We start from the raw sequence: 16516 nt of genomic DNA on the forward strand, positions 1-16516 counted from the left end.
GACCAAGGACTTTGTGAGGCTCATGCTCTGCTAGGGAGGAGGGGAAGCCGTGAGGAAGCAGAGACAGGACACCTGGCCCAAGCTAGCCAAAGAGGTATTCTATACCACAGCACGTCATGCCCGGGGTGAGGGGTAGCTGGGAGTTATCCGGAAGGACACGGGGTCTTCGGGGTCAGACTCATTTTTTGGAAGGTGGTATTGTGTTCTCTTCCCTTGTTATTTTCTCTTGTCACTGTTGGTGGTGGTGGTAGCGGTGGTGATTTGTGTTGTACATTGGTTGCTGGACTGTTCTTGTCCCAACCCGTGGGAGTTGCATTCTTTCAATTCTCCTCACCATACCTCCGGGAGTGGGGAAGGGGGGGAGGGGGAAGGAAAGAAAGAGGGAGGAAAAGGGAGGGGAATGAGTGAACGAGCTATCTGGCTGGGTTTAAACCACGACAGTTCTTTTTGGTGCCCAACATGGGGCACGAAGGGTTGAGATAACGACAGATCTGTCCGGATTAATAGTCACTCATCACAATGCTGATTTATTGGCTCTCAAAGCTGTTCCTCTTGATCTCACAGTTTCAGTATATCATACCTTAGTTCGAGCCGGTATTTGCTGTATTAGTGTTTTTCAAGTGTGGGGCTTGGGCTAAGGTTCTTGTCTCATTGTACTTTATGGTAATGACTTGTAATACAATAGAATCATTGATCGTGAAACTGATCTGGCTTATGTTCCCAGTGTGGTCACCACCTTTATACTTTGGGAAGTATATAACAGAAGTGCTTAGCAAGTACACATCTTTTTTCTCCTTCTCGCGTGGTCAGCCTGTGAAAGAGACATTCTTTTACCCTCTCAGTCCAGTTCTTTTTTTAAAAGAACTGTCGTGGTTTAAACCCAGCCAGCCAGCTCATTCACTCACTCCCCCCCGCTTTTCCTCCCTCTTTCTTTCCTTCCCCCCCCTTCCCAGCTCCTGTAGGTATGGGGAGGAGAATCGAAAGAATGCAACTCCCACGGGTTGAGACAAGAGCAGTCCAGCAACCAATGTACAACACAAATCACCACCGCTACCACCAATGACAACAATGACAAGAGAAAATAACAAGGGAAGAGAATATGATACCACCCACCGAAAAATGAGTCTGACCCCGAAAACCCCGTGTCCTTCTGGGTAACTCCCAGCTACCCCTCACCCCGGGCATGACGTGCTGTGGTATGGAATACCTCCCTGGCCAGCTTGGGTCAGGTGTCCTGTCTCTGCTTCCTCCCGGCTTCCCCTCCCTAGCAGAGCATGAGCCTCACAAAGTCCTTGGTCAGGGTAAACCTTACTTAGCAACAACTAAAAACATCGGTGTTATCGGCACTGTTCCCAGGCTGAAAGTCAAAACACAACACTACACAAGCTACCAAGAAGGAGAAGAATTGACTGCTACTGCTAAACCCAGGACAATACCACTGCTGGTTGGACAGGCAGCTCATATGTGCCAACCCTGCTGCCAACCCTCAGCTCCCCTGACAGGTCCCACAGTGCAAATCAGAACAGTGTTAAACTCAGAACTCAGGATATACTTAGTTTTCATCTATTGCCAGCAGCTCTGCAGACATGCTGTTGACAGCAGCCTGCCCAAAAGCGGTGCTCTGTCAGCAGTGTGTCCCTGTCTATTAATGTTGCATGTGCTGGCATCTTTGTGATTTCAGGTGGATACTGCTTAGCACAGTGACAGTTACTAGCCACATTATATTATCTACATGGTTGAAATTTCCAGCCTTTATTTCCTTATGTGGTATGTTTCTGGGATAAGCTTTAAGAGGTTGTAGTAAAGATCTGTCATGGGACTGGTAATTAGATAACTGCAGGTCTGTAAGATGAGTCAAAGCAGCTCATCTGGAAGAGAATTAACATGAATAACTTGTTTAACTTCTCCTTATCTTGGTTTCTGTATATCTTCTGTTACTTTTCTAAGGCTGTTTCTAAATGTTTGCAAAGCAATCAGAGATTCTTTGAAGGAAACCATTGCAGGCATGCAAATTATTGCTGTGCTTTTAGAAAATTAAGTGAAATTAAATGTCTTTTTTTTTGGTATGGTACATGCATACATATGCTGTTTCTCAGATTAAAAGTCCTTCTGCCCACCCCTCCAGTCAGAGTCCTGGGAGCTCACCACCACTCAGTAGCCTTGAGCTTTCTTCTGTTTTCTTTGCAGGTGAGAAGGATGTCTTTGTATGCATGCCCACAGGGGCAGGGAAATCGTTGTGCTACCAACTTCCTGCAGTTCTGGCAGTGGGCATCACCATTGTCATTTCACCTCTGATTGCACTGATTCAGGTAACTGTCTCCTGTTAGCTGCAGAAAAATGTCAGTGAATGGGGTCGGGAGACTGGAGGCACAGCTACCTCTTGTCTTTCTGTCCACGAGTCTCTGCTATAGGCCTTCCTCCAGATTCTCTTGATGTCTTGAAATATCTCTTGATGTTTCCTTAGCCTGGTGATAGGTGAAGAGACTGCAACTTAGCTGCAGAGCAGAGTAACTCTGGTATGATAATATGCAATTTTCTAAATGGATGTTTCTCTTCTTTAATAATCTAGTAGTTTTTATAATTGAGGCTTTCTTCATTTTCTCCAGTTGTCTTTTACCTCTGCTGTGCTATACAGAAGCAGCAGAGTACCTCAAACTGACCAAACTGGATCTTTCCCCAGAACAGAACTGCCGTTTTACTTATAAAGTAAAAACTCCAGGAATGATGAAGTTGCCTTTGAAGGCACAATTTATTCTTCACCAAAATGTCTTTCTGTTGCAGACAGTCTTTCTATTGTGGGAAGAAGCTGGTTTAGCAGAGCTGCTCCTTGAGCGCTCACATCTGTGGATCTTTTTTAACCTGTATTTTACCTTTTCTACTTTTTCATCACCTGTTGGGAGACACACTTCCCTATAATAGCAGCTGTAGCATTGCTTAGACTTCTGTAAAGCATCTGTTAGCATTGCATGATAACCTGGTGTGGTGGGCTGCTGGTCTGTGTTTTGTGGATTTTTTTTTTTAACTCCTTTGCAGTCTCAATGTGCATTAGCACATTAAAAGCAGGCTTAGAGATACATCTCAGAAGGTGTTATAAATAGTGAATTTCCTCCAAGTGTGAGGATTTCTGATTAAACTCTAGCACAGGCAATATTTTATTAGTGAAATGGAGGTTAAAATAATTGCTGTTGGTAAGATTTGCAGGTGAAGCCAAATGTGTCACAGTGATAAACAGGTTGAGATGAGCACAGTGAGTTATGGAACAGAGCTGGATGAACCTTCAGAGGTCTTCTCATCAAGATAGGGTGGCTATGCCTGAAATGATGATGATATATTTCAGTGTAGCCAGACTTCAAGAGCTTAGTCTGGGAAGTTCATGTTAGCCTGAGAGCTGACTTTGTGAACAGTGTATGTGAAATCGATCACTGAAACCAGTTATTGAGTGAAATAATAAGGTCCCTGTTTTTCAGGACTATTCATATGTTCTGAAATGTTATGTGCTGGTCAAGTGTGAGTAAACAGCTTAGTGTAGGGATGGGGAGGTGAATTTGTATGGCCAGTGTTTGGATGTGATGCCGTGTTTTCTTACTGGTTTTCCTGGCATGATTCTCATCAGCAAACTTGGTTCTGTTGCAGTGATTTGTGTGATCCTTGTATTTTGTCCTATCTCAGCTGTTTTTATGACATCCTGTTGTTACTTTGGTGTGAAATGCACTCTGTTATTGTAGGGTGGTCACATTCATTTTCCACCTCCGACAACTTGTTTGTACTGGTGGCTTGTTTCAGCATGCTTCGGGTTGTAATGAGTTATTTGCATAGATCCCTCCTGGTGTTCCCTAACAGCAAAAAGGCTGTCTTAAAGGGAATGGAGGCACAAAACTGCAGTTGGATGGATATGCTCACAGCTGCAGATAAAGGCATCTAGAGTTAAAGTTATAAATACCCAGACTGTAGGTGTATGTTGTCGTGAGACTTGATCCTGGAGGTGAAAGCTGGGACCTCACCTGGGTGATGGTCTTGTGCTGATGACTCTTTATTTCCATTTGCTTTTAAATTAATTTTCATTTTATATTTACTCTAGGATCAAGTGGATCACCTGCTGGCTCTGAAGATCAAAGCCTGCTCTCTGAACTCCAAGCTTTCTGCCCAGGAAAAGAAGACTATCCTGGCTGACTTAACAAGTGAGAAGCCTCAAGTAAAGCTCCTGTACATCACCCCAGAGATGGCAGCTGCCTCCTCCTTCCAACCTACACTGAACTCTCTGGTGTCCCGAAAGCTCTTGTCCTACTTGGTAATTGACGAAGCACACTGCGTTTCCCAGTGGGGACATAATTTCCGACCTGACTACCTCCGGCTGGGCACCTTGCGCACTCGCATACCCAATACGCCATGTGTTGCCTTGACAGCTACTGCCACCAAGCAGGTCCAGGAGGACATTGTGGCAGTGCTCAAGCTAAAGCAGCCACTTTCCACATTTAAGACCCCTTGCTTCAGATCTAACTTGTTCTATGATGTGCAGTTCAAAGAGCTCTTGACCGATCCGTACGCCAACTTGAAGGATTTCTGTCTGAAGGCACTTGAAGTGACAAACACCACTGGGGTAGGTTTTACATTTAAGGAAGAAGGCTAAACTGAAAAAATCTACCTTGATAGTCACTGACCTTGTTACGGCCCTGGCAGGTCTGTGGCAGGGGAGGAGGAGGTCCCTGGAAGGAGGGTGCCCATGTGTATGTTCTAGTTTCTCAAAAAGTGGTCACATATGGTTTTTAGTTCCTCTAAGATAACTAGAATGTGAAGGCTGCGTTCCTTTCAGAGGTGTCCTCAGAAAGGGGTTGCTTACAAGAAAGTAGATTAGGAATATGCAGCAAGCATTTGTCTTGATTTGTTGTGACCCAGGCAATTATTGTATGTTTGTGTTCTGCTCGTCTACTATGGTGAGTGTGCTGGGTTCAGCAGTAGCAGTCATTTTTCTCCTTCGTGATAGCTGGTGCAGTGTTGTGTTTTGGCTTCCAGCCTGGGAACAGTGCTGGTGATACCGATGTTTTCGGTTGTTGCTAAGTGGTGTTTACCCTGACCAAGGACTTTGTGAGGCTCATGCTCTGCCAGGGAGGGGGTAAGCCGGGAGGAAGCAGGGACGGGGCGCCTGGCCCGGGCTGGCCAGGGAGGTATTCCATACCACAGCACGTCATGCCCAGGGTGAGGGGTAGCTGGGAGTTACCTGGAAGGACACGGGCTTCTGGGTCGTACTCGTTTCTTGGCCGGTGGTATTGTATTCTCTTCCCTTGTTATTTTTTATTGTCATTGTTGTCGGTGGTGGTGATTTGTGTTGTACATTGGTTGCTGGACTGTTCTTGTCTCAACCCGTGGGAGCTGCACTCTTTTGATCCTCCTCCCTCTTCCTCTGGGAGCGGGGAAGGGAGAGCCCCAGGGCGGGGGGGGGGCTTGATTTCTCTCAGCCCAGCACCACTCACTGGGAGTGAGTGAACAAGCTGTCTGGCTAGGGTTTAAACCACGACAGTTCTTTTGGCACCCAATGTAGGGCTCAAGGGTTTGATATAACAACAGATCTGTCCAGATTAATAGTCACTCGTCACAATGCTGATTTATTGGCTCTCAAGGTTGTTCCTCTTGATCTCACAGTTTCAGTATATTGTATCTTACTTCCATCCGGTATTTGCTGTATTAGTGTTTTTCAAGTGTGGGGCTTGGGCTAAGGTTTTTGTCTCATTGTACTTTATGGTAATGACTTGTAATACAATAGAATCATTGATCATGAAACTGATCTGGCTTATGTTCCCAGTGTGGTCACCACCTTTATACTTTGGGAGGTATGTAATAGAAGTGCTTAGCAATTACACATCTTTTTTCTCCTTCTCAGGTGCTCAACCTGTGAAGGAGACACCCTTTTACCCTCCCAGTCCTCCCCCCAGACCATTTACATTTGAGAGTTTTGAAGTTTTTGAATGGCCTTTTAATGCTGTTGAGACTTGTTTGCTGATTGTGATGGGGATCACCATGCTAGCAAGCATACAGAGTGTGTTTTGCCCACGGCTGATTTCAAGAATTAAGCAGAGTCAGGTTTGGGTCTTGTCTGGGGTCAAACATCAATGTCAGGTTTGGGTCTTGTCTGGGGTCAAACGTCAATGTAGGAGGACCAAGAGATTTTCCCTGAGGCTGGACAGTCATGAGTGGCAGGGTGTGTGGGATAGTATGGGCAAGTATCTAGGTCAGTGGGCCCCTCCAGTACTTTGGAATTTCACCACCAAACAACTGCAAAATCCAGAAGAATTAGTAAAACACTTAAATGAGGTGTGTGGTCATTCTGGCCATACCAGAGATGGACAAATCATGGCAACGTGCTGGGGCTTGGCCTATGCTTACAGGGCCTTGTTCAACACTATCCAGCACCTTCAAAAGGAAAAGAATGTCAGTGGATCTGAGGGCAAAGCAACAGTCAGCGCAGCTACTCCAGCTCCAAGCACAGCAGCTTCACCACCCCCAGTGACAAGTACAGTCGCTACTCAAACTTTGGCTGCAATGAACAGCACAGCTACCCCAGTGGCAAGTGCAGCAGCTGCTCAAACTTTGACTGCAACAGACAGTGCAGTTACCCCAGCTCCAAGCACAGCAGCTACACCACCCCCAGCAACAAGTACAGTCGCTACTCAAACCACAGTGATAATCACTGCAGCCAAACCAGAGGACCAATTCGTACCAATATCGGTTACCCCTGTACGCAAGAGAAAAAGCGAAAAAGAGGCAAGAAGGGTGAAGCGAGATGAAAAAACAATGTGTTCACCACCAGGTCTAGCATCTGATCAGGAGTCATCATCACATGATGAAGAAGAAGAAGAAGAGGTAACTTCTCGACCTCGAACCTCAACCAAGCTACGAAATATGCGAAAAGATTTTACCCGTCACCAGGGGAGCACATCATCACCTGGTTACTCTGATGCTGGGACAATGGGGTCAATGGTCACGAACTAGAAGATACAGAAGCCAAGCAGCTGGGATCACTTGCTAGAGAAGGGGGAATTGACAAAGCAATTGCAAGAGAGAAAAAGTTCCTCAGCCTTTGGAGGAGGCTCTTGGCAGCTGTGAAAGAAAGGTTTCCATACAAGGACGATGAGTTGTTCAGCCAAGTGGACTACTATCGACAAAAGCATCCAGTCTCTGAGGGAATCAGCCATCGTAGAAATGATCTATCACATCAAGCCAAATAACAGGGATACACCCATAGATCCAGGTGAAGTTGAATGTACACGACCCATGTGGCTAAAACTTACACGGAATGCACCGTCATCATATGCCTGTTCATTGGCAACAGTGACCTGGAATGACATAGTACCAGTAACAGTGGATGAAATGGTTCATAAACTCCGAGAGTTCGAAAACAATCTCACCCCTTCCATCATCTCAGCTGTGGAAAAACTGTCCCAGGACCTCAAACAATTGAGGGACGATGTATCTGATTTATCCAGCTCCTCACGTGTACCAACACACGTCTCAGCTATTAACAAAAAGCGTCCTATTGTTCAAGAGAGGAGATACAGGAGGTATACGCCACGGGGTACCCTATGGTTTTACCTGCTGGATCACGGAGAAGACATGACAAAGTGGGATGGAAAACCTACTTCAGCTTTGGAGGAACGGGTGAGTGAATTGAAGAGGGAATCAAGGGCCAAGACTGATCGTCCCATGAGAGCTACGGCTTCAGTCTCTGGTGAGCAGTTTCCCAGATGGAGTGGAAGAGCTGATTTTACTCCAGCTCCTGTAATAACAAAGAATAATCCCTTTCACCACGACTTAAGTGTCCAATGCTGTGAGGGGGGGGTAGGGGACAATTGGATTTACTGGACTGTGTGGATCAGATGGCCTGGCACATCAGTCCTACAGAAGTATAAGGCTCTAGTAGATACCAGTGCACAGTGTACCCTGATGCCATCAAGCTGTCAAGGGGTGGAACCCATCTATATTTCTGGAGTGATAGGAGGATCCCAAGAGTTGACTGTGCTGGAGGCTGAAATCAGCCTGACTGGGAGGGAATGGCAAAAGAACCCTATTGTGACTGGTCCAGAGGCTCCATGCATCCTCGGCATAGACTACCTCAAGAGGGGGTACTTCAAAGACCCAAAAGGGTACCGATGGGCTTTTGGTATTGCTGCTTTGGAGACTGAGGAAATTGAGCAGCTGTCCACCTTGCCTGGTCTCTCAGAGGATCCTTCTGTTGTGGGGCTGCTGAAGGTCGAAGAACCAGTGCCAGTTGCGACCACAGCAGTGCACCGGTGGCAATATCGCACCAACCGAGACTCCCTGATTCCCATCCATCAGCTGATCCGTAGACTGGAGAGTCAGGGGGTGATCAGCAGGACCCGCTCACCCTTTAATAGCCCCATATGGCCAGTGCAAAAGTCTAATGGAGAATGGAGACTAACAGTAGACTATCATCGCCTGAATGAAGTCACACCACCGTTGAGTGCTGCTGTACCGGACATGCTAGAACTTCAGTATGAACTAGAGTCAAAGGCAGCCAAGTGGTATGCCACGATTGATATTGCCAATGCATTTTTCTCAATTCCTTTGGCAGCAGAGTGCAGGCCACAGTTTGCTTTTACTTGGAGGGATGTCCAGTTCACTTGGAACCGACTGCCCCAGGGGTGAAAACACAGCCCTACCATTTGCCATGGACTGATCCAGACTGCACTGGAACGGGGGCAAGCTCCAGAACACCTGCAAGACACTGATGACATTATTGTGTAGGGAAATACAGCAGAAGAAGTCTTTGAGAAAGGGAGGAAAATAATCCAAATCCTGCTGAAAGCCAATTTTGCCATAAAACAGAGTAAGGTCAAGGGACCTGCACAGGAGATTCAGTTTTGGGGTATAAAGTGGCAAGATGGATGTAGACAGATCCCCACAGATGTCATCAACAAGATAACAGCAGTGTCTCCACCAACTAATAAGAAAGAAACGCAAGCTTTCTTGGGTGCTGTGGGGTTCTGGAGAATGCACATCCCAAATTACAGTTCGATTGTAAGCCCTCTCTATCATGTGACCCGGAAGAAGAATGATTTTAAATGGGGCCCTGAGCAACAACAAGCCTTTGAGCAAATTAAACACGAGATAGTTCATGCAGTAGCCCTTGGACCAGTCCGGACCGGGCCAGATGTAAAAAATGTACTGTACACTGCAGCTGGAGAGAATGGTCCTACCTGGAGCCTCTGGCAGAAAGCTCAGGGGAGACTCGAGGTCGACCCCTTGGGTTTTGGAGTCGGGAATACAAAGGATCTGAGGTCAGCTATACCCCAACTGAGAAAGAGATACTGGCAGCCTATGAAGGGGTTCGAGCTGCTTCGGAAGTGACTGGCACTGAAGCACAGCTCCTCCTGGCACCCCGGTTGCCCGTGCTGGGCTGGATGTTCAAAGGCAGGGTCTCCTCTACACATCATGCAACTGATGCTACATGGAGTAAATGGGCTGCACTAATTACACAACGAACTCCAATAGGAAATCTCAGTCATCCAGGCGTTCTAGAAGTCATCATGGGCTGGCCAGAGGGCAAAGATTTCGGAATGTCACCAAAGGAGGAGGTGATGCGTGCTGAAGAGGCCCCACCATATAATAAACTGTCAGAAAGTGAAAAGCAGTATGCCTTGTTTACTGATGGGTCTTGCCGTATTGTGGGAAAGCATCGGAGATGGAAGGCAGCTGTATGGAGTCCTGGATGACAAGTTGCAGAAACTGCTGAAGGAGAGGGTGAATCAAGTCAGTTTGCTGAGGTGAAAGCCATCCAGCTGGCCCTGGACATTGCTGAACGAGAACAGTGAGCGGTACTTTATTTCTAAGCTGACTCATGGATGGTGGCAAATGCCCTGTGGGGGTGGTTGAAGCAATGGAAGCAGAGCAACTGGCAACGCAGAGGTAAACCCATCTGGGCTGCTGCACTGTGGAAAGATATCGCTGCCCGGGTGCAGAACCTGGTGGTGAAGGTACGTCATGTAGATGCCCATGTACCCAAGAGTCAGGCCACTGAGGAACGCCAGAAAAACCAAGAAGTGGATAAAGTGGCTAAGATTGAAGCGGCTCAGATGGACTTAGATTGGCAACATAAAGGTGAATTATTTTTGGCCTGGTGGGCCCATGACACTTCAGGCCATCAGGGCAGAGATGCAACATACAGATGGGCCAGTGATCGAGGGGTGGACATAACAATGGACACTATTGGCCAGGTTATTCATGAGTGTGAAACATGTGCTGCGATTAAACAAGCCAAGCGGTTAAAGCCTCTTTGGTATGGAGGACGATGGTTGAAGTATAAATATGGGGAAGCCTGGCAGATTGACTATATCACACTGCCGGACAGCCCGCCAAGGCAAGCGCCATGTGCTTCCCATGGTGGAAGCAACCACCGGGTGGCTGGAAACATACGCTGTGCCCCATGCCACTGCCCGGAACACTATCGTGGGCCTTGAGAAACAGATTTTGTGCGACACGGCCCCCAGAGAGAATTGAGTCAGACAATGGGACTCATTTCCGGAATAACCTTATAGATATTTGGGCCAAAGAGCATGGCATTGAGTGGGTATATCACATCCCCTACCATGCACCAGCCTGGAAAATCGAACGGTACAATGGGCTGTTAAAAACTACACTGAGAGCAATGGGTGGGGGAACTTTCAAACATTGGGATACACACTTACCAAAGGCCACCTGGTTGGTCAACACCAGAGGATCTGCCAACAGGGCTAGCTCAGCCCAGTCAGAACTTTTACATATTGTAGAGGGGGACAAAGTTCCCGTGGTGCATATAAAGAATTTGCTGGGGAAGACAGTCTGGGTTATTCCTGCTTCAGGTAAAGGCAAACCCACTCGTGGGATTGCTTTTGCTCAGGAGCCTGGATATACTTGGTGGGTAATGCGGGAAGATGGGGAAGTCCAATGTATACCTCAAGGGGATTTGATTTTAGGGGAAAACAGCCAATGAACTTAATTGTATGCTGTTGCCTGCTGTGTAATACTTTTATAGCCCATCAACTAGATGTCCCCAGGTCACCAGGGACTAGCCCTGACTTCCCTCCAACCATCATCCCAACAGAGAATGAACTTTGATAGAACCTGATGAGTTCTGCAGTAAAGGAACGACCAGCATCAGCAGGCAATGATCCAATACTGCACACAGCCTTTCCTGCCCTGAAAGATTGTTACAAGAGATGGAACCTGACATCATGGACCGAATGGACTTGGCAGCATTATAGGGATTGGTCCATGCACTAAGAAAATGATCTCTTTCTCTTGGTCTGTGTTTATATGGATGTATATATATGGGAGAGCGATGGTGTATTGAAAATGTGGGATCTGAGCATGACGTGAATGGCATGGAATAAGGGGTGGATAATGTCCTGGGTTCAGCAGTAGCAGCCATGTTTCTGCTTCGTGGTAGCTGGTGCAGTGTTGTGTTTTGGCTTCCAGCCTGGGAACAGTGCTGGTGATACCGATGTTTTCAGTTGTTGCTCAGTTATGTTTACCCTGACCAAGGACTTTGTGAGGCTCATGCTCTGCCAGGGAGGGGGGGAAGCCAGGAGGAAGCCAGGACAGGGCGCCTGGCCCAGGCTGGCCAGGGAGGTATTCCATACCACAGCACGTCATGCCCGGGGTGAGGGGTAGCTGGGAGTTACCCGAAAGGACACGGGCTTCTGGGTCGTACTCGTTTGTTGGCTGGTGGTATTGTATTCTCTTCCCTTGTTATTTTTTCTCTTATCATTGTTGGTGATGGTGGTAGCGGTGGTGATTTGTGTTGTACATTGGTTGCTGGACTGTTCTTGTCTCAACCCGTGGGAGTTGCACTCTTTCGATCCTCCTCCCTGTTCCTCTGGGAGCAGGGAAGGGGAGAGCCCCGGGGCGGGGCTCGATTTCTCTCAGCCCGGCACCACTCACTGGGAGTGAGTGAACAAGCTGTCTGGCTAGGGTTTAAACCACAACAGTGAGGATGAACAGGAGCATTTGAATGTCGTGTTGAATTTCCTGCTCTGACATTAATTCCCAAAATAACTCTCAGCTATTCGGTTGTAGCCTCTGCACCTGTGTTTATTTGGACAGCAGAGGGAGACTGCTTCTTACCTTGTGTCTACTGGGAGAGGATTGAGGGAGCAGATTTGGTTGATGTTGGGACTTGTAGGACTTGTAAGGAAACTGTCTTTCTCTTTGATATACTTTTGTGCTGACATAGTATTTTCAGTTGCCAGGGAATCAGCTTGTAAAGAGATGAGCTTTGGACATTCCTCCTGTCTCTGCCATCCTAATACTGCAGCTTTGTTGATTGGCTTCAGGCTGTGTGGACTTTCTCTCCTGTCTGCCCAGGTGTACTCCGGTTGTGGCATTGTGTACTGCAGGATGCGGGATATGTGTGACCAGCTGGCTACTGAGCTGAGCTACCGAGGAGTGAAAGCCAAGGCTTATCATGCAGGTACAGGAAGCTGCATCTGCATCTCTCAGTAGGTGGTAGAACTGTACAATCCTTAAGGCCTGGGTTGGGGCTATCTAGGAAGCAGTTTTCTAGGCATGGTCTGCAATGTGTCTGATGCTCATGTAAGATAAGTTTGGGGTCTTCCACAGGACAGCATTCCTTTCACTCCAGAGCTGTTGGTTTTGTTGGATCTTGCACAGCCTAAATATAATAATTGCTTTTATCCCAGGAAGGAATTGGATTTTTCTCTTTGGAATCGAAACAGCTGCTGTTGTCTCAGTCAGGGGTTGGCTTGGAATGGGGGAATGGAGAAGGAATTTAATTTCTTTCTTTCCCTGTTGTTTTCTTCCCTTTTTTTTCCTTCCCAGGACTCAAGGCAGCTGACAGGACTTTAATCCAGAATGAGTGGATGGAGGAGAAGATCCCTGTAATTGTTGCAACCATCAGTTTTGGAATGGGAGTAGACAAAGCCAACGTCAGGTATGTGAGGCTGAGTGTTGTGCCCTGCCGGAGTCTGAAACCTGAGCAGTGAGAAGGGAAAGCCTCAGTCTCTCTGTTACCTGATACATGCGATTCAAATGCCCGATGAACACTTGCTAAATCCACAGGAACAGAGCTGGATGGTTTTTATCTTAGAACCAGTAAAAACAAACCTGGAAGGGTTCTATAAAGAAATGAAGAACAAGCCAACAGAGCTCCTCTGTGCCAGTCATCTTCCGAACCAGGAAAACTGGAGGAATTTTTTTTTTTTTTTGCCATACCCTCCAGGGTTTCAAGAGAAGACATCTTGAGGCAGTCACAGCTGTCCCTTTCACTTCACTTAGTGCAGTAGTTGCTGTTAAAAAGCAGTGGGAAGAATATGAGCACCTGAAATAATTCATACACCCTCTATTAAAATGATCAGAGCCAACTCTTTTTTAGACATCTCCTTTTGCAGTGCAATGGGGGGAAGAATAAAGCAGTTCATAAATGGCAATAACCGTATCAAAATACAGCTCTAGTCCAAGGATAAAACTTTGCACATGGTTTCAACAGCTGTTCCTCTGGGACTTCTGTCACCATAATCGCTCTGTGTTGCTAGAATTCCTCTACTGCACTATGGCTATGCTGAGTTGGCATTGTGATCTGTGATCGCTTAGCAGAGGGTAATTCAGGTGCAGCTCACTCAATGCCCCACACAGACCTGATCTTTACTCTGAAATCCACATAAAGTGATTGCTCTGAATGCTGTGAGAGAGGGGCAGGACAGCAGTGAGACAGTCGCAGCAGTTCAAAATTGTGCCATCCTTCTGTGTCCCTGTGTTGCCAGGCAACAAGATCGCATAGCAGTGACAGACTTTTGCTGCTTGATGCGTGTGACCCAAGAGAGAAATGAGAAGTTTACTAGGACAGTAGCATGAATTAATGACCCGGTGAAGCCACCTTGCCCTGTTCAGGAGAGTGGCTGTTAGAAAAAGCAGAGTAACTGAAATGCATAGGGCTGGTTGAGAGTGAAATGTAGCTGAAACATGCTTATAATCTGGTTAGTTGCCAAGGAATGCAATTAAAATGCCTTTTTACAGGATGTTTTTTAATAGTTTAAAGGATATTATACCTGAGCCTAGGCAACAAGCAACTGCTGCTTAGCCTTCTGTTGGCAGAGTTCTGAGCAATCATACATATATCAACTAAGATCAGGTCTGACAACTTCTGGAGGTGACTTTTCCGCACAAAAGGGAAAATGGGTGGTGTCTCTTTTTGTGATGGAATCAGCTCCTTTCTGTTAATTCAGTTTTGCTTGAGATTATCAATTGCTTCAGTAAACTTTCTGATGGGGATTAAATGTGTAGGGCTCTGATGCTCCTTGCCTGGCCTGTTCTGGAGTGTTTGTGTTTCTTCAAACATGTTTGCCTGCTTTTGTCCTTTACTCTTTTGCCACACCTTTTTGTGTCATACCTGCCCCTGGGACATGCTGGATTGGAGGCAGGCTGGGATTTAAAACATTGGCAGCATTACTGTCCTGTGAAATGCTGTCAGTGCAGGTATAAGCTGAATTGCCAAATAGTCAGGTACAAGGAGGTTTAAAGAAGTGGTGTGTTGAAAACAGTCAGAGATTATATGAAGTTTAGCAATGATTCTATACTTGTATTATCTGGCTAGGAAGGAAGGAAGGATGCCTTCATCTACAAGTCAGCTTGGTAAGACAGACTTTCCCATGCAGGAAAAATGTCTTTAAAATCGATTATTTCTAAAGGTGTTCTGCAATGTTCAAATTGTGTTCCACAAAATAAATAGGACTTTTTTATTAATGCTGTACTTCATGGTAAAATCTCCCAAACTCTGTAATTCAGTGTCCTTATTCTCAGTCTTCATAGCTGTACAATTCTATGCATGTTTGGGATATTCACATGCTCATCCTTTTCCATCCATTTAAAGTAACACCCTGCTCACATGCTGTTCTGGTGTGTTGTTTTTCTTATAGCCCAGCTGTTTTCCTTGTGTCTCATGTTAAGAGGACTTACATTTCTGTGTGCAAAATCCCTTGCTCTGCTAAACCCTGTCTTTTATGCTTTTGCTGCCCTATATTTTACTGTTGTTGATGTCCACAAATAACACCATTGTATAGGAAGTGATCTGAGAAACCTGCAGCCTTATGTTTCCTGTTGCCTTATCCCATGCAGATTTGTTGCCCATTGGAATATTGCTAAGTCAATGGCTGGATATTACCAAGAGTCTGGCAGAGCTGGGAGAGATGGGAAGCCATCCTGCTGTCGCCTATATTACTCAAGGCATGAGAGGGATCAAGTCAGCTTTCTGATTAAGAAGGAGCTCTCTAACATCCAGGTAAGATCTGCAGAAGAGTACCCACCTGCCTAGATATGCTGCTGCCTTTGCTCTGATCTGGTTTGCCTGCAGAATGTGCAAAGATGAAGTGAGTTTTTCTGGGTCTTGAGCTGTCAGTAGCCCTGTTTCAAGGGACAGTACTGAGGAATGAAACAGAAAGGGAAAGGGCTACAGCTTCAGCTCTGTTAGAGAGGCATGGGTGAGCCTAAGACTGGAGCAGAGGCAGGATGGTGTCTATACATGTTTGCTGGATTGATGAGAAGGGTTGGATTTAGTTGTCACTAGAGTTCCTTTATCTGTTTATATTTAAATTTAAGACTATTGTTATTGCCCCCTTCTGCTTTCAGGAAAAAGAAGGCACCTTAAAAGAATCTGACAAAGCTGTGATGACAGCTTTTGATGCCATTGTGAACTTCTGTGAGGAACTGGGGTGAGTGCAATTCTTTCAAATACTGTTTAGTGTTGGGGAAACCATGCTCTGTCCCTTCCAGGGCACTGTTATTCCTGAGATCTTGCATGTCCAGGAAAAAAAATACTGAATGAATTGCCTGGTATTTTGCTGTCTGAACTGAGGAAGGTGTCCCTGAGACATCTCTCTCTCACTCCCACCTCTCAGATAACTGGTAGGTTGGTCTTGGAGCCTGACCAAGTGATGTGGTGATGTTAAAATGTAATTCCTCTGGCTATGAATTTTACTATGTTCTGTCTTTGATGATGGGCTGACTTAGTTGCATTTGCTTTTGTTTTGACTCTTTCCTTCTTCACTACATTATCTCTCTTCTAAAGAGATAGGCAGCCTAATCAGCATGGGATGGAAGCATTTAGATTTAATATTTCTCTAAACCTCAGTGGCTCCATTCTGCAAAGAATGAGGTATCTATGATTCTTATTGACCTTAGAAGGAGCCAATGGTGCCTAGAATGTTTCAGAAACAGGCCCAAATTATGGATGTCCCCAGTCTAAATGCAGAGTAGCAACAGCAATGTGAATTGTTTAGGTTCTGACTTGTAAACTGTAATTGTACTAATTGCTATTCCACGCTGGATAAGACATCAAGGCTATAATTTTGCCAGTAAGAGAGCAGTCTGTGTTCACTAGCTGAAAACAGTCAACATGTGTCTTGCTTTCAAGTCTGCATTTTGTTTCATTTTTCACACCTGTGTCTGGGACAACTTTTTCAGTGTGATTGTGACATGTGATGCTTTTCTGATGCCCTGGTTAGCATGTGCTCTC

At 46.1% G+C, this 16516-nt stretch overlaps 2 protein-coding genes across 2 annotated transcripts in view; both read left to right on the plus strand.

Annotated features, from left to right (window-relative positions):
- ARHGAP44 (Rho GTPase activating protein 44) overlaps positions 1 to 16516 on the plus strand; it is a 240279-nt gene that overhangs the window by 50890 nt on the left and 172873 nt on the right. The gene's annotated exons all lie outside the window — the stretch shown is intronic.
- Positions 1 to 16516, plus strand: part of RECQL5 (RecQ like helicase 5) — a 47962-nt gene that overhangs the window by 1657 nt on the left and 29789 nt on the right. Inside the window, exons 3-8 of the mRNA XM_057423960.1 lie at positions 2188 to 2309; positions 4079 to 4597; positions 12355 to 12460; positions 12829 to 12940; positions 15121 to 15283; positions 15631 to 15713. Of these exons, the coding sequence (XP_057279943.1) occupies positions 2188 to 2309; positions 4079 to 4597; positions 12355 to 12460; positions 12829 to 12940; positions 15121 to 15283; positions 15631 to 15713 (1105 nt within the window). The remainder of the gene's footprint in view (positions 1 to 2187; positions 2310 to 4078; positions 4598 to 12354; positions 12461 to 12828; positions 12941 to 15120; positions 15284 to 15630; positions 15714 to 16516) is intronic.

The sequence above is a fragment of the Pezoporus wallicus genome, unplaced genomic scaffold (assembly GCF_028554395.1).
Source record: "Pezoporus wallicus isolate ANWC-B61680 ecotype Strahan unplaced genomic scaffold, APGP_CSIRO_Pwel_v1 contig_7876, whole genome shotgun sequence".
Lineage (NCBI taxonomy): Eukaryota > Metazoa > Chordata > Aves > Psittaciformes > Psittacidae > Pezoporus > Pezoporus wallicus.